Genomic DNA, 26,886 nt, shown 5'->3' with positions numbered 1-26,886 from the left:
GCGGTTCCTGGTGTGTCCGCTGTGCCGTGCGTGTGATCATTGCTTGTACAGCCCTCTCGCAGTGTCCGGAGCAAGTATGGTGGGTCTGACACACCGGTGTCAATGTGTTCTTTTTTCCATTTCCAGGAGTGTATTTACCGAGTTCCGTTACAGAAGCCCTTCTTCGGCAGCTGCGTTAAGCTACTCCATCTTTTTTTTAAGCGAATTTACGGTTCTTCCCGTTGACTTAATTATTTATTCATCCATAGATCATGTAGTAAACGGCATCAGACAGATCACCAATGACTTGACTGTTCTGCCGTTATGTTTAAAAAATATATTTACAGTTCTTAGAAAAAACTGCCAAAGTATTTGGACGCAAGATACGCTGATTTCGACACACGTTTCAGCAGTTTTGGTACAACTCTTACGTAATTCGACAAGTGACAATCGCAGCAGCCCAAACGCAAACGGTAAAGTAGCTGTAATAGCAACGAATGCTTACTTTGTTCTGTCTAACTAATAAAAACTATACCAGTAAAATCGAGTGACGTTACTTTTGCAGGGAGCATGTTCGTATCGTCCTGGCAGAGCTCCCACGTACGGAATAGAAAAAGTCGGTCGACTTCAGCCCACTAATGTATCGCATCCGGTTGCTAGCAACATTGGCGGTCTAATAGTACAGTGCCCGTGAGCAGCATATTCCTTCCAAAGCGCTTGTCGTACCGTGCTGATTCAAACCATTAAGCACATTTGTAGTGCCAGCGCTGCTTGGCGAAAGCACGGCTTGCGTCCCTCCCCCCAGTCCCTCCTTTCTTCTCCCCCTCCCCCCCACCCCCTGGCTTTCGTTGGGCTTGTGAGTCTACGGTGGAGCTTGCTTCCTCTGCAATCCAAATCCCCGTAAGAATTCGTTCAGTTGTGACCAGAGGGATAGACTATCTCTTCCTTTGTGAGATAAGTTTATTCGTTCAAGAAGTGAGACCTTTCCTCGGTCAAAGATTTTTATTCCATGTTAAAACAGAAACAAAAAAGTTTGAAAGTTCATAGTAAATTGAAACTTCCTGGTAGATTAAAACTGTGTGCCGGACCGAGACTCGAACTCGGGACCTTTGCCTTTCGTGGGCAAGTGCTCTACCATATGAGCTACCCAAGCACACGACTCACGCCCCGTCCTGAATAGTAAATTGTCGGGACCGCAGAGTTGTTTCGAATAAAGCGATTTCGGGCTAAACGCCGGCCTGAGTGGCCGAGCGGTTCTAGGAGCTACAGTTTGGAATCGCGCGTCCGTAACGGTCGCAGGTTCGAATCCTGCCTCGGGCATGGATGTGTGTGATGTCCTTAGGTTAGTTAGGTTTAAGTAGTTCTAAGTTCTAGGGTACTGATGACCTCAGAAGTTAAGTCCCATAGTGCTCAGAGCCATTTGAACTTTTTTTTTTTTTTTTTACTCCACACTTGCTCGCACTCTCCTGGAGTATTACTGTGCGGTGTGGGAACTGTATCAGATAGGACTGGCGGAAGACATCGAAAAAGTTCGTTTTGTGTTATCGCTAAATAGGGGAGAGAGTGCCACAGACGTAACACGTGAGTTGGAGTGACAATCATTAAAACTAAGAGGTTTTACGTTACGGCTGGATCTTCTCGTGAATTTCAGTCACCAACTTTCTCCACCGATTGCGAAAATATTCCTTTGGCGTCCACCTACGTTAGGAGAAATGATCATCATGACAAAATTAGCGAAATCAGAGCTCGCGCGGAGAGATTTAAGTGCTCGTTTTTCCCGCGCGCCGTTTGAGAGTGGAACCTTACAGTAGTAGTTTGCAGGTGGTTCGTTGAACCCTCTTCCATAATTGTGAATTGCAGAGTATCATCTAGATGTAGATAAGATTATTACAGTCGAGGGGCGAAGCAGCTGCGCCCAGCGAACAGATACTGTCCAGAATCATGTTTCTTAATTTGAATCCTGCATTTATAGTTTTGTAAATTACGCATATTTCTGTGTACGACTGCTTCATAATTTCAACGGCGTTTTCACGAATACATGAATATTAAATTTTTTCGGTACTTCACCTCAAACACAGTTTATATTTTGTGTTCGTTTCTAATAGAAAACTGAAAAATGAATACGCGGGCCGGGTTTGACAGCTAGTGCGTCATAATAATCATTGTGATAAAATTCAGTTGACATTTAGTAAGTTATCATAGCGCCTGATACGTTGACAGGAGTAATATAATTAATTCTGCCGACAGTAAGAGCATCCGGCCACACACTACCACAGACGTGGAGATGCAGAATAAAGGCCAGGAAAACGAAGAAAGGAGCAGTAATGCAATGAATTCCACAGTTCCACGTACGGTATCATGTTTCTCCCTCTGACTTGTATTTTTTCTTGACACCTTAGCACCGCTTCCAATCTTTTTGTAGATAGAATTTCTTGTTTCTTTAACAGTAGTCAATTTAAATATCGCAACACTATTTTCAAAATGCGTAACAGCCATCAAAATCGAAGTCACAAACAGAGAATCTTCAAGTAGTTACGAAAATGCATAATGTGACCTCAGGTGGTGACATCGTTCACAATGTCGAAGTCCATATCATTTCTATGATGCTAACAATGCTGCATCTTATCGTTTGTTCTTTAATCATAGTTTTTTTCCTGAGTCAGATGCATTTCAGTCCTTACGGCAGTTTGCTCGATGTTCGTACTATAATTCATTTAAATGTGCCATCTCCTCACACGCCTGTTGCGAAAAATAAATAGTGACAGAACACAGTTTCCTGTAGATTTATGTTTTGAAAGTCATTGTAAACGTTCCAAAACGTATGAACTTGAAACCGCGATTAGCGTCGCAGTCCGGATGTGGTAACTTAGTTGGGCTGCTAGGCGACAGTGCCATTACAGTGTAACTCTTTTCTACCCGAACCGCTACATTAATTGGCTGTGCATCTGTCGCTCCGCTGCCGGTTCTTTCGAGCGTTTGGCGTTCACTGAATTGTTCACTAATTATGCAACTTCCCAGCTGCGAGCTAAATAGGCCCCATTGCTATTAATAAAACTTTGCCTTTTGCAGGGCAATACTTTTTGCGCAGAGCGATGCTCTAATTGGCCTTATCCACCCACGGTTGCCTCTTCTTGTTAAGGAGTTTGGCAGTCTTTAGCCTTACCCACTACCGCCTCTTTGCTGCAGTGTGGTTTCTAACTATTTCAAGTCGACGAAAACTGGATTTTCTCCCCAATTTTTCCCTGGTACATTTCTAAATTACTAATTTCATTCTTTCTCAGAGGAAAAGTTCGTCTGACGTAGCCAACTTAAGTTCTAATTGCCTTACACCTCACTCACTGAAGCTTTCCTCAAATGAAATAGTTTTCTTACTCGCTCGGTGATTTATTGTGTCAGGTCAGTAGGCATTTCCGTGGCTCGATCCCATAATGCCAGCTGAAAAATTAGTATTACGCTGCATATGTCGCATATTGGTTAACTGAGGAGCAGAAAAGATAGTGTGCGGAACAAAGCCAAGTGAAAAAACAAGCGGTGTTTTGCATTTGCGTCACACATAACGATGCTGAGCTTTAAATCTATGTTTAAGCAAAAGGAGGATGTACTTACAGAGGACGAAAAACAACAAAGCGAAAGCTGTGTGTTGCCGATGGTTGCTGTAATTCATTGAGGACATGTGGGGATCCCAAAATTGTAAATAGTTTCCCAGTGCCGCTTCTGGTTGGTCGTGTAAACACTCCAACATCGATTCTAGGAATCAACCGATTTTCGCTCCCATGTAAACACACGACCGATTTGAAATGTGCTTGCATTGTGAGGTTACGTCTTTTCAGATAATCTGGGCAGAGTAACATCTTGTGCAGTAAAGAAATAGAAATATTAGATTGGGCATGAAGTTGTCTGCCGTTAACGTTTAACTGAAGTGAAACAGGCGTTGTACTTGCTACATCATAAACCGGAACAGCTGATTTTCAGATGCAGTTCGTGCAAAACTGGCGATCGGAAAAATCGTATTTGACCGGTCTACCAAAACCGCTCCTGGGCTTGACTTGTAATCAAGACAGCGAGAAACGGTCTTCGAAATTCTGTTTTCGTCTTCGTGAAGTTTCGTCGCATGTTTCGTGAATGTGGTGTTACGCTTGCGATGCTTTCTTTCATTTTTTGGAAAGATGTTATACTTTTGTCAGTGAGTTTATAAATACGGTCAGTTCACTGTAAACAGTGTTAGAGGGTAAGAAGCCTCTTTTAGAGTATAAATAAAATACTGAAATAATTGAAGCAGATTTATTAAAAAATCTTCATCTTTTCCTTTTCTGCATTATCGTCATTCTGATTTAAAGATTTATTATATCTCCAGATGAGTTGCTAGATTCCCTCTGCGTGAATTCTGCCCACCCGCGAGTTTATCTAATCAGACTCATGCGAAAATTTATCATATGGTTGACATGTCATGAATCGCCAGTTCTCACAAATTTTGCATAATTTTCCTGCACTAGTTCCTTGCTGACTGCAGACAGACAACAACTTCTGTCATCAGGTCTTCAGCATTTGTCTTTCCTGTATTTTACAGGATGGCCACAAAGTCCCATTATCCCCTATAATAACCAACATAAACCTAACTCAAATAACGTGGAAAACAATTCTGTAGAGTAGTTTTCCTGAGATACTAACCATTTCTTGTCCAAAGTACCGTCATTCACATGGAAAAAGATAAAACGCCGCCAATCGTGTGCGACATTCGTCGGAACATTGCTGCATAAATTGTATGACAGCTTGTCGCCCAGCATCTTTCAGATCATCAGTGGTATTGTAACGGCTTCGTTAAACGATACCCCTCCATGACGAATATCACGTGTTGAGGTGGGGGCTTCGTGGTAGCCGTACTACAGAACGGATTTCACAATGAGCTGGATTTTCAGTTGCAATACCCATTTTGAACGGCTCCTGTAACCGAATGAGAGGCAATATGGCTTCGTCCCTATCGTTTTTATTCCTCGCTCCCTTGCTACACGAAAACAGACTAATGTCCGGATAGCCCTCGTATTATCTACGAAAATATCAAGCTGATGCAGGCGATGGGACGTTGTTGCTTGAGAGGTGGCGTAGAGGTTAGTGCACTGGAATCGCATTCAGGGGGACGAGGTCAGATCCCTGTTTGGCCATCCAAATTTAGGTTTTCCCCAATTTCCCTAAATCGGTTAAGAACAGGCCCATGTCATGTCGTCCACCTTAATTCGAGCTTGTGTTCCTTCTCTTATGATCTCGTTTTCGACTCTAATTTTCCTTCTTCATTTTGTTGCTCGATTTCGTTCACTCCGCAATTTTATTATGTTCCGTATATAATAAGTAAATTACTGGTTATCGTGTATTTCATGCTTACTTCCCAAGCCGACGTATTGAACTACCGCAGTGGCGGCATCGGGACAACAAATGAATTAGTAAGTTCCAGAGGATGTGTACAGTTCTGGCACACGACTTTTCCATAAAAAGGAATTAATATAGTTCCGACGACGACGCCATTAGACACGAGGCACAAGCTCACATTAGGGAAATCGGCCGTGTCTTTTCAAAGTACCCATCTGGGAATTTGCCTTAGGTTTCTTACAGAACCACCTAAAGATGTATGAACATTTGTCCTCTTGACACTGAGGCCACGGTTTCAGAGCCACGATATTTGTACGTGCTGTCTTAGTCTCTTGGGTGTGTGAACTCATTTTTAACAGTGCGTTTTAATAACAACACATTAAGTAATACAAGAATTTGTGTAGATAAGGGGAGACTATGTGGATATATTAGGGGGGAACAAGCATATGTTTCGACGAAGATTTATATTTAATATATTTTTTAATTTGTACATTTTAACCGAAATTACCATGGAATGTTTCATTATCAGTAAGAGCGCTTATAATGGTGCTGTTTAGTGCCCGAAACCGACAATCATCATCATTGGCGATGACTGAAATTGTGTGCACTACAGCTCATGTCTCGAATAGAATAGCTCTTCGCAATGAGTGACTGGCCATCGCACATAAGAATACTGCCGATTTTTACACACTTCAAGAAAACTAAATGTACAGGACTACAGTGCTAGTAAATAGTCACAAGTATGTGACTGATATCACAGAGGTATACATAGCACTTACGTCACCGCCGCAGCGGTGAGGGGAATTCCGGCAGGTAAGATTCTTCGTCATTATACGTAGACTGCTTGAGGCTGCCTGCCAAGCTTTATATTCCGTGTCCGATTGCTGTTAGCAAGACTAGTGGTAGTGGCTTACGCGCGTATGCACGCTACCAGGTAGCAGTTGTGTTAGTTATGTGACTTTAAAATTGCGAAAAAAAAAATCCAGTGATCAGCAGAGTTTGTGTACTGCATGTGATAGTTGTACTTCCTTTAGCGCCGCAGCTGTAGTATTTTATAATTCCAAGTTTCTATTGTGTAATTCGTTTTCCTTTTTATAGACTTAATGTTTTGTAACCAGTTAATATATAACGTTGTGTCAGGTGTTGTGTGAGTTACAGTGATATTCTCATTTAGGGCCATAGTATTCCCAGGAATGTAGTTTCCTTAAATTCCATGATGGGTGAAGATGGGTAGCATGTCTGCTGGTCAAGTCTCTGTTGGTAATCAAGTCTGTGGCTATGCACCTACCTAGACTTCCCGTATGTCATAAAGTAATTAGAAAATATCACCTGATAAAAGAGATCAAAAAACGCAAAAGATTAACATAGTTAACCAAAGCTATCAGTAATGAAACCGTCGACCAGTGCGTACGGGAGCCATGATGAAGTGCTGCCGTCGATGGATCCTTAGACCCATGGCCTCAGGTGGACGGACCTACTCACTGTGAGGCCCGCTTTGCCCCAGGCTTGGGAGATGCTAACAAGGGAACCTCCCCATCGCACCCCCCTCAGATTTAGTTATAAGTTGGCACAGTGGATAGGCCTTGAAAAACTGAACACAGATCAATCGAGAAAACAGGAAGAAGTTGCATGGAACTATGAAAAAATAAGCAAAATATACAAACTGAGTAGTCCATGTGGACGATAGGCAACATCAAGGACAGTATGAGCTTAGGAGCGCCGTGGTCCCGTGGTTAGCGTAAGCAGCTGCGGAACGAGAGGTCCTTGGTTCAAGTCTTCCCTATAGTGAAAAGTTTAATACTTTATTTTCAGACTATTATCAAAGTTCAAGCACTCACACATAATCAACTTCGCTCTCCAAAATTCCAGGACATGTTCAAATTTGCTTGGACATATGCAGGATTTGACGGTCTACACAGGGAAAAATTTGAAAACGTTGAAAACATGTGTTTTGACAGAGCACAGGGAAAACTGTGCGACTGTGAAACTGCTGCATTCATTTGTTGCAGTTCATGTGACAAACTTTTATGTTTTTATCACTTTTTTGGGAGTGATTTATTACGTTCACAAGAAAACCTAAATCGGGCAAGGTAGAAGAATCTTTTTACCCATTCGGCAAGTGTACAAGTTAGGTGGGTCGACAACATATTCCTGTCATGTGACGCACATGCCGTCACCAGTGTCGTATAGAATATATCAGACGTGTTTCCCTGTGGAGGAATCGGTTGACCTATGACCTTGCGATCAAATGTTTTCGGTTCCCATTGGAGAAGCACGTCCTTTCGTCTACTAATCGCACGGTTTTGTGGTGCGGTCGCAAAACACAGGCACTAAACTTACAGTGAACGGAGACGTCAATGAACGAACGGACAGATCATAACTTTGCAAAAATAAAGGAAGTAAACTTTGCACTAGAGGGAAGACTTGAACCAAGGACCTCTCGTTCCGCAGCTGCTCACGCTAACCACGGGACCACGGCACTCCTAAGCTCATGCTGTCCTTGATGTTGCTTATCTGCCACATGGACTACTCAGTTTGTATATTTTGCTTATTTTTTTTATAGTTCCACACAACTTCTTCCTGTTTTCTCGATTGTTCTGCGTTCAGTTTTTCAAGGCCTATCCACTGTGCCAGTCCATGACTAAATCTGAAGGGGGTGCGATGGGGAAGTTCCCTTGTAAGCAGTTTGTAACAGTTCCACTGGCCATGCCAAAATGTAGTGACTTTTTAGTCTTGTGGTTTGCAGGTGTTTCCAGACAATAATACAATATTTTGGCTCCTAATTCTGAGTAGACTGTTCGAACTCTCAAAAGGGGAAGACTGTGCTGAGCGATTCAGATGGGATGTGCGCATCTGAAAAAGAGTCAAATGTGGTATGGTATTAAACTGCATAGCTCATGTTTGGTGAGAGTATCATCATTCTCTTGACTAGTTGTCATCAGTTCATGAAATCTGTCTTGCGACCGATAACGAGATGTGTGTCTCCCAGTTTGACGTTACTGGGGCACTTGCTCTTCTTTAACGATGCTTATTAAATATGCCAGGGGCTCCTCACTTAGTCCCACAGCGTTGACTGGATGTCATTCCAAAAAGTTTTCGTGTAGTTCTTGTACACGAGTTGCCAGTGTACCATATCAGCTAGTTTTTGCTAGCCAGTGAGACAACAGTTTTGGAGGGGTGTTCCTAGTGCCAAAATTGGCAACTTGAGATAATGGTAAGGCTGCAGCATTACCTGTTAGCTTCAGTTGTCTTGATCAGAGACTGTCATATCTGTGACAGTTGCCACTGTTTGACGGCTACATCTTCTTGAGTTTGTAGTGTGGTCTGAGTATCAGTGGGGCGTGAATGGTTAACTAAAATTGCTACAAGCAGAAATGAGACGAAATAATAGTTATGGATTATCTGCCATTCGTGGAAAGCCAAGAGCTTTTTCATTAGCGATAAGCTTCAAATTCTCGTACTTGTCAAGAAAATGCAATGGTTAAGTCGCTGGACCCGTCTTCTGGAGGAGTGTGGTTCAAATCAAAGTACAGTCATTCTCGCATTGTTTTTCAGTGGTTAGCCTGTACCACTTCAGATGAATGCCAGGATGGTTCCAGTGATAAAAGCTGGCAGATTCCTCTCTCATCCACCTCCACCACACTGCCACCATCCACGACTACACCATCTGATTAAGTGAGATGGTGCAGTAGTCAAGATACTGGACTTGCATTCAGAAAGATGATGTTTCAGTCAACATGTCGCCATCCAGATAAAGGTTCAGTGTGGTTCCCCAAAACTGCTTAAGGCTGATATTAGGGTCGTTCCTTTGAAAAGGACACAACTGATTTCTTGCCTCATCTTTTAATAATCTCAACTTGTGTTCAGTCTCGGATGACATCATTGATAGGACATTAAACTGTAACTTCACTTCCTTTTTAATGACCTCAAAGTGGATGAGACTTTTGCATAATCTATCTTCCTGTGAAAACAAAAATGGGTACGAAATTGGAAATTTTGTGTTTTTCGTTTGGTGTGTGATTATTGGGATGAGTAGGGGCATCATAGTAAAGAGATAGTGGTGTGCTGAGAGTCTCTGTTACACCCTGAGGAAAGGGAAAATCAGTCTGAGACTTTCAACCAGGTGATGGATAGAAGTAGACCACTTGAACTGATAGAAATTGAAACAATCAGTATTGACTGATTTATGGTTGCAGCTATTGTGAGCTACTGGAAAACGCTGTGTTTAGAGTGCATGCGGCTGCAAAACCAGAAGTGACATGTGAGTCAATGGTTGTTGAAACAATGTATGTAATTAAGTTTAGCATCATTTTATTTACTTTCATACTAGGCCCATTAAACACAGTATCATCTATAATTGAACATTGGTTATGACCTGAAAGAACACTGGTTAATGATATTCAATTCAGCTACTCCTGTCACCTAACTTATAGTGCACATTTAGTTACAGGGTTTTTTGCAATTTTTGTGTTGTGTGTGTGTGTGTGTGTGTGTGTGTGTGTGTGTGTGTGTGTGTGTGTAGAGCTTTAGACTAGTGTAGTAGGCAGAGTAGTGTTAGTAATGGTAGTGTGTGTCATGTTGCAGAGGTGCGGCAGGAGGCAGTCCAGCAGGCGCTGGCGGCGATGCAGGGCCGGCCCAAGCCATCACTGCCGATGCCATCCAAGCGAACCTCCGTCATGGCCAAGAGCCCAGACCGGGACCGCGACCGGCACGACTCTGGTAAATGCTGTACACAGCTCTCCCACCTTGTTATCTAGTGAATAACATCTTGTTAGTTCCCCCCCCCCCCCCCCCCCTCCTCCCCTACTGGTAATAATTTCAGTGGAAGTCTGCAAGTGTGGGAGTGTCACTTGCATATGCATGAACGCACTGCACTTCACATTGGGTAGAAGATACAAGATAGCACTTCGAAACTGTGTATCTGCTATTACACTCCTGGATAGTGCACGTGAAAAAGGAACACCGCAGTATTTCCCTGTGAACTTAAATTTTTTGTATTTTATCCGATAGTCATTTCCGGTATGTGAGTGGGAGGCAACAGAAGTTTTGGCATTTGGAGGAAGAAGTTGTTGTTTGACATTTTGTGTAATGATTTCACCATCTCAGCTAGGTTGTTACACCCATGACCCCCTGTCCTCTAATTTGCAGCAACACAGAGTGAGAAATCCTTTTTTGAACTGTTTCACTTTATTCTGTCAACTATTTGTAGCAAGGACCCATATCACATAGTGGAAGAGAACTGGAAAGAGTAGTATAAGTAATATTTCTCTAGTGGAGCTCTTGCACTTTCTACCAGTACAACTCTGTCATTGATTCAGTTTCCCTATTTTCCATGTGTTCATTCTTCTTAACTGCTACCTCATCATATTTAGTTGAATCAACATCCTCAGAATTGGTATAACTTACAATATTTCTGAAATTAAATGGAATTCTCTTAGTATTCATGTGGAGAATTGCTCACTTTTTATTGTGAAGGAACTATTGACACTTTCTGTACCATCTGAGATCTTGTTTAAATATTTTTTTAATTCACACAAGTGATCTTGCGTGTTTACATTCAACCCCACCCCACGTAAAATGATCTTCACAATCCAAACTCACATTTTGCATCCTGCCTCATCACACAGACAGATGCATCAGTTCAGTAGTAAGGGTTCGGGGAGTGCTTTATTGTGAGACATTAAAACTATTCTGTTATTGCCCACCTTCCTCTCTCTCTCTTTTTTTAAAAACAGATCATATGGGACCAAACTGCTGATCACTGGTCCCTAAGCTTACACACTACTTAATCTAACTTTCGCTAAGGACAACACACACATCCATGCCCGAGGGATGTCTCAAACCTCCGACGGGCATAACCGTGCGAACCGTGACAGGACGCCCTGGACCACACAGCTACGCCACGCGGCCTTTTCTCTTTGCAGTTTAGAATGCAGACACCTCTCAGTTCTAAATGCTTACAGCAGCATTGTGCCTTGAGTTGGCAAGGTTTTCTCTTACGTTACCAGAAAATGTAAAAAATTATTAAAATGTGAATGTAGAAAGTGTTCTCATGCAAATGAGCATTATCTGTCTGACAGCAAAATAATTTGTACAGTCTCATATAAAGTATAATGTTCCTCAGTCTAGTACAATGTGGATTGTAGAAACCAATTACAAAATAATAAGTCTAACGGTTAGTAACCAAAGTTTTTAAAGTTTCTAGTTTTAGTCTGTAAGAAATTGTACTTTACATCCGTCACTCCTACACCTTTTACAAAACCACTTAATTGCAACCTCCCCCAACTCTTTATCTTAGATCCTGGGTACATTTTTGTTAATGTGTAGTGTGCAACCATAGAGATCGGTGAATCCCAAAAACAAGATTATGTATTTGTACTGACAGTGTAAAGTGCTCACTATAATATTGTTTCATTATTTAGATAAACGTGAGGAGCAGCAGTGTGAACATACAGATACAAATCATAATGACAGAAACAAAAGGAAATCTACATTTGATAATTTAATCTGTTTATGTGAAATATAAAGGATACCAGAAAAAAGTTATTCATTTATTACAACATATTCTAAAAAAGGCCAGGAGCCCCAGTACTTGTCTATTAATGCCTAGCAGGTTTCAGAAGTTGACAGAATGATGCTTCTAGCAATCAAAATCTCTTCTGTCCATAAGGCATGTGAACAGAAATATTAGTCTTTCCTCAGTTGATAATCAATGTCTCATTTCCACTTATATGGCTAAAAGGCTCAACCATGTTAGTGATATAGTTCAGTGTAATTTTATTAATAGAGAAACATTCCTTGCTAAAACTAAAATCACAGAATATGCTTTCCAGTGATAATTCATGTTCATCACTGTTCGGAATTTAGCTGCCTAGTGGGTAGCGGTTCCACCTGCTTTGTTTATTTCGTTTGTTGCTCTTGGTGTCAACTTAATGCATTACTACACTGGCTGAAAAATTGGGTTTGTAATTTGGACGCTGATTACGGTAAATAATATGGCCGACAGATGCACAGTTACGTTTCACTGCCTTTCACTTTCACTTTGCACAATCTCCCAATCATACATATTGAACATCTATGAGCAGTGATAATATAACCACATGTTCACAGTCCTTCAAATAAATTGAACAGTCACTGTTATTGCTTTAACACATGGCCTATTGGTGTATCGCCTATTTCACTGTTAAATTGAAGCATTGTTGTCATTGTAAGCAACACAGATTCCTCGTCTGAAACTCGGCCGTGGACTGACTGTCTCGTGACCAAAATTCAGGTCCTTATATATCATCATAGGTACTGAAACCACACCTTGTTTAAAGTTAAATTTACAGAAATTACAATAAAATTTAAATTAACTGACTACATTGAAAAATCGATTCTTTTTAACAGTTTCTTCTACTACAACGTTTAGGCTGAGTTATTTGTTTAAATCCTGAAATTCACAAATATAGTTATGTAAACAATACTTTTGACAAAACTGTTAATTAATTTGGAATTATTTAAGGGCTGGCTTTTCTAACACGTTTATGAATAGAGCCAAATAGATACTTTACGATTACTAGCATAAAATCTTTGAAATGTTTGTAATTAATATAGAATTTATATATTTGTTTGTAAGTCAACAATAGAATTTACGTTACGAAACGATTACTGATTTCACGCTATAATGAAAGATACTAACTAGGTATAGGCCTAGTCAAAGTAAATTAGAAAATAATATACTTATATAAAACTAATCACAAAATTACATCTGTTATATTCTTTAAGACGACGGGCCAACCTTTCTCTTTTATATAAATGTAGATTACACTCACTTATGTTAACGGTATTTAGTTAAAAGTGAAAAAATGAATTTAAGAAGGCAGATGGCAAAACAAGAGGGGAATTAAAATTATACCAGCTTGCTTCGTCACAAGTGTTTTGCATGCTCCGCTATTGTCCATCCAAGGCCAGAATGACATACTAATGAAGAGAGTACCGAAGCCTTAGCACAGATACAATTCTTAGTATATATGTAATTATTATTGAGTCTGGTATTCACAGCAAATGCGTGGCACATAATTGCTATTAAACAGGCTGTGTGTAGCTGTAGTGAATTGGATGGTGTAATCTTCACGATATGTTAATTAAGCAAATATTTAGCCAATTGTGAAATATTCTCAATTGAGATGCACTTCACCCTACACTGAAATTTCACACAATGGTATCAAGTAAGATTCTCTTGACTGTTGTTGTAGAACAACAAACCAAACATTATGCATGTACTGATTACCTGAAACGTAGAAAACACTAGTGGTTGTCCTTTCAGTTCAGCATTCGAAAACCAGCATATTCATTCACAGGAATACTAGACATTTATGACATCATGTGAGAATTGCCTTTCTCGTACAAAATATCCTATACTTTTTTGCTTTGAATAGCAATGAGAGAAATTTCATGAGACTAATTCCATTATTATGTTTGACATTATTATCTTTAACAATCAGTACCACTTATCATAGATTAAATACAATAAAATTATACATTTGCATACAAAAGCAGAGGATCACTAAACACTTTATTAATGGAATTTCAATGTTCTAAGGGTTTTTGTTAATTTTTAATGCACTTCATTCAACATACTGGACAAGTTTTGAATATAAAATAAATATAAACGTTGTCTTTAAGTCATACTTTCAATTTTATCCCTCTAGAGTAAACAAACAACACTAAAAGTTAGGATGCTTCTATCTTAGATTTTTCTACCAACTTATGTTCTTCAAAGTAGGTTTTGTTAGTGGATTAATTGACAATCTCTCATTGTTAAGACTGAAATTAGTATTAATAATTTTTACGTTATTATTAACAACATACAATTGTTTGAAAAAAAAAAGCAAAAAGGCATAAATAAAGAAGCAAGTTGTGATCATCAACTCTGAAGTATTCCTTTGGCAGAACAGTTAGATAAGGCATATTGTGACTTAATACATACTTCCATTTTCATGGAGGTAGAAGGTGTACAGTTTCAACATTGGAATTCTTTAACAGTGCAGTACATTTGGGGGAACATGTGAGATTATTGCAATGTAGCCCGTGATATCTTGACTTTTGAGTGGAGCACTTGAATAAGAGCATGAACAATTGAAAATATGTGTGAATAGCGTCTTAAGGAAGTGTACATTCAGTCCAACTGGACAGTTGGCACTTAATATTTTGTAAGCTTAGATTGGTGCAGAGTAACAGCACAGAGAAAGCTACCAGTGTACAAAGTCTATGTACAGTTCGTAAGCACCTATCATAGAACAGAGAGAGCTTTCCATTCCAGCTCCGTCGGCACCATGGATGCCTGTGTTGTTGTGAGATGAAATATAGTCTGAACACTCAAAAAATCTTGAAGAAGAAGAAGAAGAAGAAGAAGAAGAAGAGGGTGAGACACTTTTCATTTGTTCGAGAAATGTCTTCATACTGATGATTACTGAGTAAGGAAGCACTTCTGTGAACATGATTAAAAAGGGTTGATCAAACCTGAGACTTTTGTAGTGTTGCAGCATCATTTTATAATGGATCATAAACTGTGGGATTGTTTCTGGTGTAATTTTATTTGAGTTGTCATGAGTTACAGCAGTGATGAGCAAAAAAATATCCACCATATTTGCTACTCAAAAACGAAGTGTAGATGCTTCATAATGTTGGAGGTGTGTGATTTGGGGGGGAGGGGGGGGGGGAATGGGAGGTGTTGAAGACAGTCAGCATGTTGGCTAGACATGTGAGCGGAGCTAGCAGTGTGGCATCAGTGTTGTCACTTTGAAAGGTGCTACACATCTTGCAAAACGTGTTGTGCCATAGGATACAATGTATCTAGTGCTTGGATAATTTATAATTGAAGAATAAGAACCAAAATAATGCAATATAAAGAATCTGTGGTCCACATCATCACTAAGCCACTCTGAGTTTAACAGTGGTCATGTAAGTTTCATCATGAATCTCCTACAAACAAGTCTGATTTACTACAGTAGACAAAGTGATGGAAGTGTCATCAATCAGCATGATTAACCACTGATTTAAACACCATCTTTTCTGTGTTGTGACCAGATGAAACCACTTTTGTCCAGCCATTACTGTGGGTTCTTTGATTGCTCTGGGAGAAGATTCATCAAATTAGAACACACAAATTATTAGTTCACTTCAATACATAAATGGATAAAGGATTTATTTAACTTTGACACAGTTCTTTGCCACAGAATTGCTTGATAATTTACAGGTGTCTTTGACTATGGAAGCATCACTTGATACTCTAAGTAGCAAATTGTTATCTTGATGTTCAGTGTTCGACATTTGTAACAGTACACGTTCATTTGAAAGTTAACAGCTGTCATTGTCTTCTACAGCGATGTTGACTGCTGTAGCCGTTGTCACAAACTGGGACTGAGTTCTTGTTCTTGGATGCCTGACACTATATTGATTTCAGATGTGATGGTGGTGTTGTACTACGAGGGGAGGCATGGTCTTCAGAAACTCCACCCGTATGTTTTTACAGAGTGCAGCAAGATCTTGCTAAAGTCTGTTACTTCTGTGGTACTGATTTGCATTGACAACTTTGGTGTGGCACCATGATCTCTGGGTGGTACCACATTCAGAACACATTTCCGTATCATTCACTCACCCTCCTTTCCAGTCAGTCCTGAGAATGATTTGCCACAAAATATTTGTCTTATTTTAGGTGATAGATATTTACAGTCTGTTGTTATTGATTTGTTATATTTGTTTGTGACAAACACTTGAAAGTGCCTTTTCAGTAAACAGAGATTGATGAACCACTGAGAACAAAAATTCTTCATGTGACAGTCGGTCTCTGAAATCTGGCTTGATTAAAATTTTGAAAATAGTCAACATAAAGCAGTAAATTTTTTTATGAATTTAAAGTTTAGTTAATAATGATATTATTAATCCATATTTGAATCTCATGTTAGCCATGCATTGTTCTTGACTTTGTCTAGCATGGCCTGAAAACAAATGGCTGGCAATGAAAAATAGATCATTGACTGATTCATATTTACTGAGAAAACACTATACTGTGTATGTGTCTTGACATATTGCGAGCATATGAAGTTGCATAGTGTTGACAATTCAGATCTAGATTTCTATGGCTCTCCTAAATTGTAAAATGGTTCCTTTGAAAAGAACATGCTTTCCAAGTGCCAGTGTGCGAAAAGATGAATGGAGCAGTCAGCTCACTTGAGGGGTATTGAGAAAGGAAGCAAATTGTATTCAAATAAGGGTCACAAGTGACTACGTGTTCATCCTCTGATTGTCCAGGAATTGTAAAAACATTCTCAGACCACAGGTACAATGGTCAGATGACTTGGCCAAGGGTGGCCAACAGCTAAAACATGTTATGATGACAATATTACGAGAATGGCAGATTGCTACTCACCAAGTAGTGGAGATGTTGAGTTGCAGCAGGTTCAACAAATAAAACTGCTGAAGAAATAAGCTCTTGGCCAAAAGATCTTCTTCTGATTTTGACAACTTTCACCCACACTTTCACGCAAACATGACTGACTCACATGACCACTGTCTCTGTCTGCTGTACCCAGACTGAAAGTGTCAGGGTATGATTGGAGAAGCAATCTGGTTGGTTGGCATAAGGAGGAGGCTGAGGGGGAGGGACAGCAGGGTAAGGATGGGAGACAGTAAAGTGCTGCTTGTGGGAGCATACAGGAACGAGATTTGAGAGGGTAGGGGCAGATAGGTGCAGTCAGGAGTGAGTTAGACAGTGGGTGGGGGAGGGAGTGGGAGCAAAAAATGAGAGAAGTAAACAGATTGGGTGCATTGGTGTAATAGAAGGCACGTAATTGACACTACCCTCTCCCCACCTCACTCTGTATGCTACCACAAGCAGCAGTTTGCCATTCCCCCTCCTTACCCTGCCATCCTTCCTCCTCCCTGCCCCAGCCTCCTCCTTACTCCACCACCCATATTATTGCTTCTCCCATCACGCGCTGATGCTCACAGTCTGACTACGGCAGCCAGATAACAATGGTCATTTGTGTGAGTTGTGTTTGCATGAATGTATGGGTGTAAGTTTTCTAATTCAGAAGAAGGCCTTTTGCCCAAAATTTTATTTATTTTGCAATCCTTATGCTATGCATGTCTGTGACTGAACATCTCCACTATATGGTGAGTAGCAATCTATCCTATTTACAATATTGTCATTATTCCATTCTGGGTTTTCTGTTGTTACGTTATGATGATTGATATTTAGTTTTACAGACTTGAAGGGATATGACCACCATTCCATGCATAGTTCTCTGTACGAGGCCTGCAGTCTCCAGGATGATAAAGCTGACAATAAAGCTACTAATCACTGCAGACAGGAGGTTTCATGAAAGTGGAATTTATATAGGCAAACACCAATGAGAATACTGCTTACAGTTCATCACTTTAGTGGGCATTTAGTGTGAGCAAACTGCCATTGAGACTGGATTCTCTCAGAGGATGAGACTGGGTTTGCCTTCCAAAGTTATGTCAGATGTGTTTAACTTTACAACCATGTTGTAACACATTCCATACTATAAAACATCTGTAAACAAGTTGGCTGAGGATGAAACTTTGTCTGTCTGAGGAATGATCTTTGTGTGGCTCACAGGACTTTGATTTGCCCCATAGAAATAAAATCCTTTATGCTTATGTGTGTCCTTAGGGCTGTGCAGTGGAGGATGATTTCATAGTACTGAACAGTAGTGGTCTACATAGAGGGCTGCTATTGTTTATGACTAATTCAGCACACTTAATATGTAGCTTGATCTCCTAAGATGAATCCCACCTATGTGTCCAAACTGTAATTTTGAATATTTTTCAAACTATGCTATGTAGTCAATTTTGACATGAAACAAGAGTGTACAGTTTTGTGTTTAAGTCAGTGTTTCTATATTTTCATATTTCTGTAAACTTTGGTACAAATTGTTTTCATAAATGACACCATCCCCCCCCCCCCTCCACCACCACCACCAACACTAAAAAAAAACACATAAATGACTGTTCCATGGCTTCACATATTCAGTGCTCTAGCCACTTTATAGCCATACAAAGGCAGTAAAAGTCTTCCTCATTGGATGGTTCTCTCTCAACATGGTTGTTATCAATAGTCTCTTTCTTTTTGAGGCTCATCTTCGTTGTCACATGGTTCTTGGTCATCAGTGACATTGTCTGTCAATATTTGATACCTAGGGCCATCATCACATACCAGCAAATATCAATTAACTGATGTGTTTGTTAAATTTATGTTGTGATTGATGGATATACAGATAATCAGTGGACTGGTATATTAAAAAAGTTTTATCATAAATTATTTGCCTGTATCAGTTTTCGTGTTTTGTGAATGTTTTCTTTTGTATTCTACATTTCTGCCAAGTTTCATTACGTATGACAGTCCATCCCAATTAATGGGAATCACTGTAAATTATTTCACTTATTATTACACTCTGTGCAGTGTGAAAAGGTGCTAATAAGTTTTTTGTTGGTACAGCATCAAGCTCTGATGAAGACAGTGTGGTAAATGAGGGTGGTGGCGACGTGCAGAGCACACCAGAGCGAGAGCGTGCAGTCGTGCCACGATCTCATCAGCATGGGCACCAGCACCCGCAGGGGCAGCCACAGCTGCAGTCGGACACCAGCAGCACAGGTTCTGCCCGCGAGACGCCGCCACAGCAGCGGGAACGCTCGCAACAGCCTCGTCACACACGCCTTCCTAATGGTGGCCCTGGGCTCACAGTTTGGGATGAGCGTGATGTTGCTGACATCACTGATGTCATGCACAACATGCGACCCTGTAAGTACATTTTGTAATACTACAGGTAATAGTGAATTTGTACTGTCTGATTATCCAATTTTTTTTAAAGAGATGCTTCCCACTAGCTCTCACTAGTTTTCATCAGCTTTTGTCAGACCTGTGGTTCTTATCACCCATATTCCAGTGAGCTTGGAGTGGAGCAAGCAGATTTTCGTGATATTTGAGAGGACTTCTGAATTTCTGGCACATGCCTAGAAACTAAGGATAAGGTTCCAGAAGCCTTACGATAATCAGTCAGTTGAATTAATTCACTCCTGAGACTTCTTCACAGTAAAAAATGAGAACTATATTATGTGTATGCACATGTGTTTATAAGCAATAAAAAAAGAGTAAAGCAAATGACCAGTTTCTCCTGTGATGCGCTGTATCTGCTGCAAGAACGCACTGGCACTTGTATCATAGCAGTGCATTTTTAGACACATACACACATGCGGTGCAATCTGCCTGTACAACTGAGGTCAGTAGTGTGTGCCACTGAAGTGCTACTTGACACAGAATAAGCCAGTTCGAATCCTAGAGGTTCAAGAAATGTCCATCAGGAATATTTGGCCAAGAAGATGGAGAGAAGTTGTGGAGTTCACTTCTTCGTAACATTGCTGGGTGTTGTGTCTAGGAATCCTGCATACTCAGTTCACTAGATAAACAATCAAACAACTCATATTAATGAGTTTTATTATAACATGACACTACAACACTTAACTAGATAGCTGTGTCGCAAGCAAAGGGCGACATACAAAATAATCATTCTTCTTCTGAATAGATGAACACAAGCCTGTGCTACATAGAAACTGCTAATGACAGCGGCTACAATGTCTCGCTAACAGAGTGGTTAATGTTGAAGCTGCTATCTAAGTAGGCTCTCACTAGTGGGGCACGGCACTTATGTTGTCTTCACATAGCGGCCGCTGCTGTCAGTTTGTCATCCTGGAGGGAGGTCAGTGAGTGTATGATTGGCTGACCTCTTCTCATAGCCTTCTCTTCCCTGTCATTCCCAACTGGTCTGCTGGCACTGACTTTACACTGCAACAGTGGGTATGAATGTTACAGATCCTCACAGAAGTATTTCATGGTGTGCAATCATACGACACTGTTGATGATAATCTATGAAGCTATTGTAGATTCATCCATAACAATAAAAATGTTACACGAGACTGCACACTTCCAGTATTTCTCCCCAAAAGTATTTCTCGTAAGATGACAATGGGCAGGTGCTTTGGAAAACATTTTCAGTGCATGGGTTTTACTGCGTGCTTAACTTTATCACAATCAGATAATACAGTGTTCTTCAGAAAGAGAGACTTGTACCTTGAGCACCATAAAAGAACATTGTTGCAATATGTGGAGTGTGTCTTAATATCATACTAAGAATTCCTTTCACCTGTGAGAAACTGCAGTTGACAAATTTGGCACTGTTACATCGATGGAAAAGGGCTTTGTTACTTTTGAGCTCCATAGTACTTGGCATAAGACCAGATGTCATTTTTGTCTTGTGGTACAAAGAAATGTACCATCAGCTGTTGTCAGACAGACAAAGACTTCCAAAATCTTGCATTTTCATGTGTAACTGACATTGTTATAGGTGATAAAAACAAGACATTGAGGCTGCAGTATTTATTAATGTAGAAGTGAGTTCCCGTGGATCACAAATCATATTGTGGGACATTCAAATTTCCCAAGAACAGACAGTGCCTCCTACCTTCTTAAGAGGTGTACAGAGAAACTTTGTTAGTACTTTCTTGGGATAGTTTCCATCTATCTTAAAGTGTCTTTAAGACGGGTCACATAGGTAAGAAATCTACTTTGTAGACTGATTGCATTCCCCTAGTACTTTACCAATGAACCACAGTCTGTGACTTGCTTTACCCACAACTGAGTATATGTGATTATTCCATTTCATGTTCCTACTAAGTGGTACACCCAGCTATTTGTATGAGTTTACTGACTCTAGCAGTGACTCACTGATATTATGTTCATATGATACTATGATTTATCATTTTGTGAAATGCACAATTTTACATTTCTGGACATTTGAAGCAAGTTGCCAGTATTCACACCACTTTGAAATCTTATCAAGGTTGTGTGCAGCTTCATTCAGACTGTACTTCCTTGTAGGTAACTAAACCATCAGCAAAAAAGTGTTAGGTTGCTATTAATATTGTCTGCAAGGTTATTAATATACAACATGAACAGCAAGGGATCCAAATACTTCTCTGAGAAACACACAAAGTTTCTTCACATCTGTTGATGACTCTCCATCCAAGAGAACAGGCTGTGTCTTCTCTATGAAGAAATCGTCAAACAGTCACAAATTTTGCTTGAAATCCTATGTGATAATAAGCATAGTTGTGGTACTCTGTAAAATGCTTCTTTGAAATCAAGAAATACTGCATTTGCTTGATAGCCTTGAGCCTTGGCTTTCAGGATGTCAAGTGAGAAAAGTGAGAGTTGGGTCCCACATGATTGATTGGTTTCAGAATCCGTGCTGGTTGGCATGGAAGCGCTCATTCTGTTTGAGATACCTCATTGTGTTTGAGCCCAGAATATGTCTATGATTCTACAACAAATGGATGCTAGAAATATTGGATGGTAGTTTCTTGGATCACTTCTGCTACCCTTCTTGTAGACAATTTCACCTGTGCTTTCTTCCAGCTTCTGAGCACAGTTTTTTGTTTGAGGGATTGACAAGAAATTATAATCAACAGAGGGGCTAACTCAGCTGCAAATTGGGTACAGAATCTGATAAGAATTCCATTGGCTCTCGGACTTAGTTCAGTTTTAACTGTTTCAGTCAAAGCATTTAGTAATGTTTTACAGGAGTCTTGCCACACCCATTATTAACAGAATTATAACTACCCCAACTGTTTGTTGGGTGATTGTCTCTTCAAATGATTACATTATGTTTAGGATACATATGTACAAGCAAACTGAGGTTTTCTCAGAAGTTTTTGGTTGCATCAGGAAGTGAGTTTGGCGGTTATTAGAAGGGCCCTGTTACAATTTTATGCCCACCCAGGATACTAGTCTTACCAGAATAACCTCACATCCACCTTCAGTTTCTGTCTTGGTGAATTTGAGGTTCTTGTGTACTGTGACAAATACACCACCTCCATTTCCCACTTCCCTATTCTTTCAGTATTTTATGCTTAAATTTTCTCTAGAGGTGCCATTACCGTCAGCTTCAGGTTTTAACCAGCATCCTGTGTGTAGTATCATATGAGCTTCAGTCCTTTTTAGGGATACATCAAACTATGACACTTTTTTGTGAATCCTTCAAAATTTAACCACTAGGATTTTAATTTCACTGATCTGCAGGGATCTTACACTAATATTTCTGGGTTTCTTACATATGTTATCTAAATTGAGTGCATAGTCAGTTAATCTTAAAAAAGGGCCTTGCTGCAATAGAAATAAAACTATTTGTCAAAGGAACTTAAATCTAGAAATGGAAACTCGAGATACGAATATCAACAATTTAGAAACAGACAGACACTACTTACCATAAAGAAGACACACCAAGCTGGAGACGTGCACAATTAAAACACATACATAAAGCTTTTCACACACACACACACACACACACACACACACACACAAAAGCAAGCACACCTCACCCACACATGTGTGTTAACTCCAGCATCTCAGACCAGAAATGACGTGGGATGCAAGCAGCAAACTGTAGGGGGGCAGGGAAGGGGAAGGGATAGTAGTGTAAGGGTGGAGAAAGAGACGAATGCTTTCTGGTGGAGTGTGCAGGGACTAGACTGCCAACAGGTGCAGCTTCATGAGGTTTGTGGGGCAGAAGGGGGGGGGGGAGGATGAAAAAGGAGAGGAGCACGGAAAAATGGGAAGATGTGTTGACAGAAGGCTGCAAATGAACAGGGTGGGAGATGAGAGTGAAGAGAGAATGATAGGACAGTAGGGGTCAAAGCTGTTGGGGGGGGGGGGAGACAGTATGTTACCAGGTTGAGTCTGGAAAAATTACAGGAACAGAGAATGTGTTGTACGGATAATTCCCTTATGCGCAGTTCAGAAAAGCTGGTGGTGGAGGGAAGGATCCAGATGGCTTGGGTAGTGAAGCAGCCATTGTTGTGTCACAGGATGGGCTACTTTGCTCGTGGCCACATTTTGGTGGTGGCCGTTCATCCTGGTGGACAGCTACTTGGTAGTCCTACGAATATAAAACCCTGTGCAGTGGTTGCAGCAGAGCTGCTAAATGACACGGCTGCTTTCACATGCGGCCTAGCCCCTGATGGGGTAGGATAAACCTCACAGGACTAGAATAGGAAGTGCTGGGTGGGTGGATTGGGCAGGTTTTGCACCTGGGTCTGTAACAGGGATATGAACCTTGTGGCAGGTGGTTGGGATTGTCTGTCATGGCATAAGCAGACAGTTTAAGATCATACACTAACACAGCATGGAAATTGAAGTCTTAGTAATGTCCCAGCCTGTTTTCTTGTAGGTTAAGTTAGTGAGTGAATAACTTTCCTCTTAATGTATAACAAGCAGCACTGTCTCCTCATATGACAGAAATATTGTGTTCAATCATTTTTTTCAAGAATTGTCATAGTTTGCTACAAATTCTATTTCTCAGTTCTAAAGAAACAAAATTGGTACAACACCAATGAACGTGAAGTGCAAACTGTGTTCTAGAATGTCCATAAGCAGTGCTCCGTGCAACTTTGTATATTAGATGTTTGCATATTATGTTAATAGAGAACCAGCCAGGAAGTTCCTAACATTAGTGTGATTATTAGAGTTATGATAGTGCTCACTGTGTGTTTGCCAGTTAAGTCGTTCTCTCCACATATATGATCCCAGTATGGCATTACCTGGGAAGCTGTTGCATTTTATAGTTGTCTACTTTATTCTTGGTGATAATAAAAAGCACAAAGATCTGGACTTCAGCATTTGTGGGTTGTTGTTGTGATCTTCAATCCAAAGACTGATTTGATGCAGCTCTCCTTGCTACACTATCCTGTGAAAGCCTCTTCATCTTACGGTAACTACTGCAACCTGCATCCTTCTGAATGTGTTTACTGTACTCATCTCTTGGTCTCCCTCTACGATTTTTACCCCCCAAGCTTCCCTCCAGTACAAAATGAGTGATCCTCTGAGGTCTCAGAATGTGTTGTTCCAACTGATCCTTTCTTCTAGTCAGATTGTGCCACAAATTTCTTTTCTCCCCAGTTCTGTTCAATACCTCCTGGTTAGTTATATGATCTACCTTTCTGACTTTCAGCATTCTTCTGTACCACCCGACTTCAAAAGGTTCTATTCTCTTCATGTTGGCCTTTGATCCAACAAAGAGGACTTATGGTTGCTCTTAAAATTGCAGTGTTTGCTTGTTCTCTGCCTCCAGGAAACAAAATTACATCCTCACAACCGCTTGGACCTGTCGCATTTCTTCCCTGTCCGCTTTTACCTTCCCCCTGAGGATGGCATTCCATCTCGTTGGGGAGTCATGTTGTTCATCTGGGGTGACATTCATACCCAATACATCTCCTTGACTACCTGTCTTCAAGCTGTTGCAGTCTTCACTTGGCCTTTTCCCGATGTTTCGTTTACATCCCTCTGTCTTCCGATGTCACTTCCTCCAGCCTATTGGCCAACTCTCTCATCCCTTTCTGCTGCTCCATGTCTCAAATGTGCACCATCCCCTTTGCGGGTCTTGCAGAATGTGTCCGAGAGGTGTCCTCACGGCTGACCTCGGTCAACTTAACCCCATCTGCCTTAACATGGGAGCACCCACATTCTTTTCAGACTCCATGCACATCTATTCCTATTTGGACCTCTCCTTCTGCACTGCCCAGCTTGCCCATCATCTTGAGTGGTCTGTTCTCTCTGACATATACTCGAGCGGCCATTTTCCATTTGCTATCTGTTTGCTGACTCCTACACCACCGAAGAACACACCCAAATGCCAGCTTTCTAAGGCCGACTGGAGGTTTTGCTCCTGGTAACCTTTGACGAACAACATTTCACCATTTTTAATGTCCAAGTAGAATATCTTACAAACATTATCCTTACTGCTGCATAATGTTTCATTCCTAGCACTTCCTTATTACCGGGCTGTGTGCTGGTCCCTTGATGGACTGAGGCTTGTAATTTGCATGCAGATATGTGCTTTCTGCATTTTTAACTGTCATCATATGATGGCAAACTGCATTTGTTATAAACATTTCTGAACACAGTGTCCTCGAGTTCTTCAGGACAGCAAAAAAGCTAGCTGGATTTTCTTTATTAGTTCTTTTAACAGTTACCATCCCTCTTCCACCATGTGGACCAGCCTCCGACAGCTCTCTGGGACTAAGGTCCATTCCCCAATTTCCGGGCTGACAGTAGTAGACAATATCATAGTGGACCCTATTTGCTATCTCCAACTTCTTGGGCTGGTATTTTGTGAAGATTTCGAGCTCCTCCTACTATCACCATGTCTTCCTCCGTCGGAAACGAATGGAAAAGCCTTGGGTGATACCCTTCTCTTCTCAGTATCATGAGTGCTACAACGCTGCCTTTACTATGAGGGAGCTAGGTCATGCTCTCTTTTTCATTCCGATCCTCTGTCCCAGGGCCAGACAGTGTTCACATTCACGTGTTGCAGAACCATTCTGTTGTGGGCATGCACTTTCTGCTACATAAGTACAACTGCATATGGACAGAGGGGATGTTTCGCAGATGCTGATGTGAAGCCACTGTCATACCTATAACTAAGTCTGGTAAAGACAAACACCTTCCTTCTAGTTACCTCTCCTTCTCTTGCACCAGCTGTTTGCAAGGTGATTGAACATATGATTCATGCCTAGCTGGTATGATGGCTTTAGTCTCGCAATTTACTAACCCCTGCACAGTGTGGATTTAGAGTGCGCCGTTCTGCAGTTGACCATCTCGTCACTTTGGCCACCCATGTCATGCATGGTTTTCTGCAGAAATACCAGACTACATCCATGTTTTTCGATTTGGAGAAAGCTTAAGACACCTGTTGGAGGACTGGTATCCTCCGTACTCTCTACATTTGGGGCTTCCGTGGCCGCATGACCAGATACCTTCACAAATTTTTAAAAGACCAAATTTTCAAGGTACGTGTGGGTTCTGCCTTGTCAGACACCTTTATCCAGGAAAACGATGTGCCTCAGGGCTCTGTACTGAGTGTCATCCTCTTTGCTATTGCCATTAAACCTATAATGGCCTCTCTTCCACTGGACATCTCCGACTCCCTTTTCGTTGACAATTTTGCAATCTTTTGCAGTTGTCCTTGGGCTTACCTCCTGGAGTGGTGTCTTCAGTGACGTCTTGATCATCTTTACTAATGGAGCATCAACAATGGATTTTGTTTTTACACTGACAAGACTGTTTGTATCAATCTCTGGCAGTGCTATTTGTTTCTGCCACTGTCTTTACATCTTGGGCCTGTCGCTCTTCTGTTCATTGAAACTACAAAATTCCTGGGGCTCATGTTGAATAGGAAAATTTCTTAGTCCTCCCACGTCATATCTGGCTGCTCGCTTTATGCAGTCCCTCAGTGTCCTGTGTGTTCTCAATGGTACATCCTGAGGACCAGTACCCATGTCTGTTTGAAACTAGATTATGGGTGTTTCGTTTATGCAACTGCATGTCCGTCCCTCTTACACTGTCGCGATAGTATCCACCATAGTGGCATATGTTTGGCCGCTGGTGTCTTTTACATTAGCCTGGTTGAGACTCTATATGCAGAAACA

At 40.9% G+C, this 26,886-nt stretch overlaps 1 protein-coding gene across 7 annotated transcripts in view; it reads left to right on the top strand.

Annotated features, from left to right (window-relative positions):
- LOC126171100 (disco-interacting protein 2) overlaps positions 1-26,886 on the top strand; it is a 647,964-nt gene that overhangs the window by 520,185 nt on the left and 100,893 nt on the right. For all 7 annotated transcript variants that reach the window (XM_049920776.1, XM_049920774.1, XM_049920775.1 and 4 more), the window contains 2 exons: positions 9,925-10,059; positions 18,848-19,150. In XM_049920776.1, coding sequence (XP_049776733.1) covers positions 9,925-10,059; positions 18,848-19,150 — 438 coding nt within the window. The remainder of the gene's footprint in view (positions 1-9,924; positions 10,060-18,847; positions 19,151-26,886) is intronic.

Source organism: Schistocerca cancellata, chromosome 1 (assembly GCF_023864275.1).
Source record: "Schistocerca cancellata isolate TAMUIC-IGC-003103 chromosome 1, iqSchCanc2.1, whole genome shotgun sequence".
Lineage (NCBI taxonomy): Eukaryota > Metazoa > Arthropoda > Insecta > Orthoptera > Acrididae > Schistocerca > Schistocerca cancellata.
Note: the sequence above shows the minus strand (reverse complement) of the source record. Positions and strands in the feature narration are given on the sequence as shown.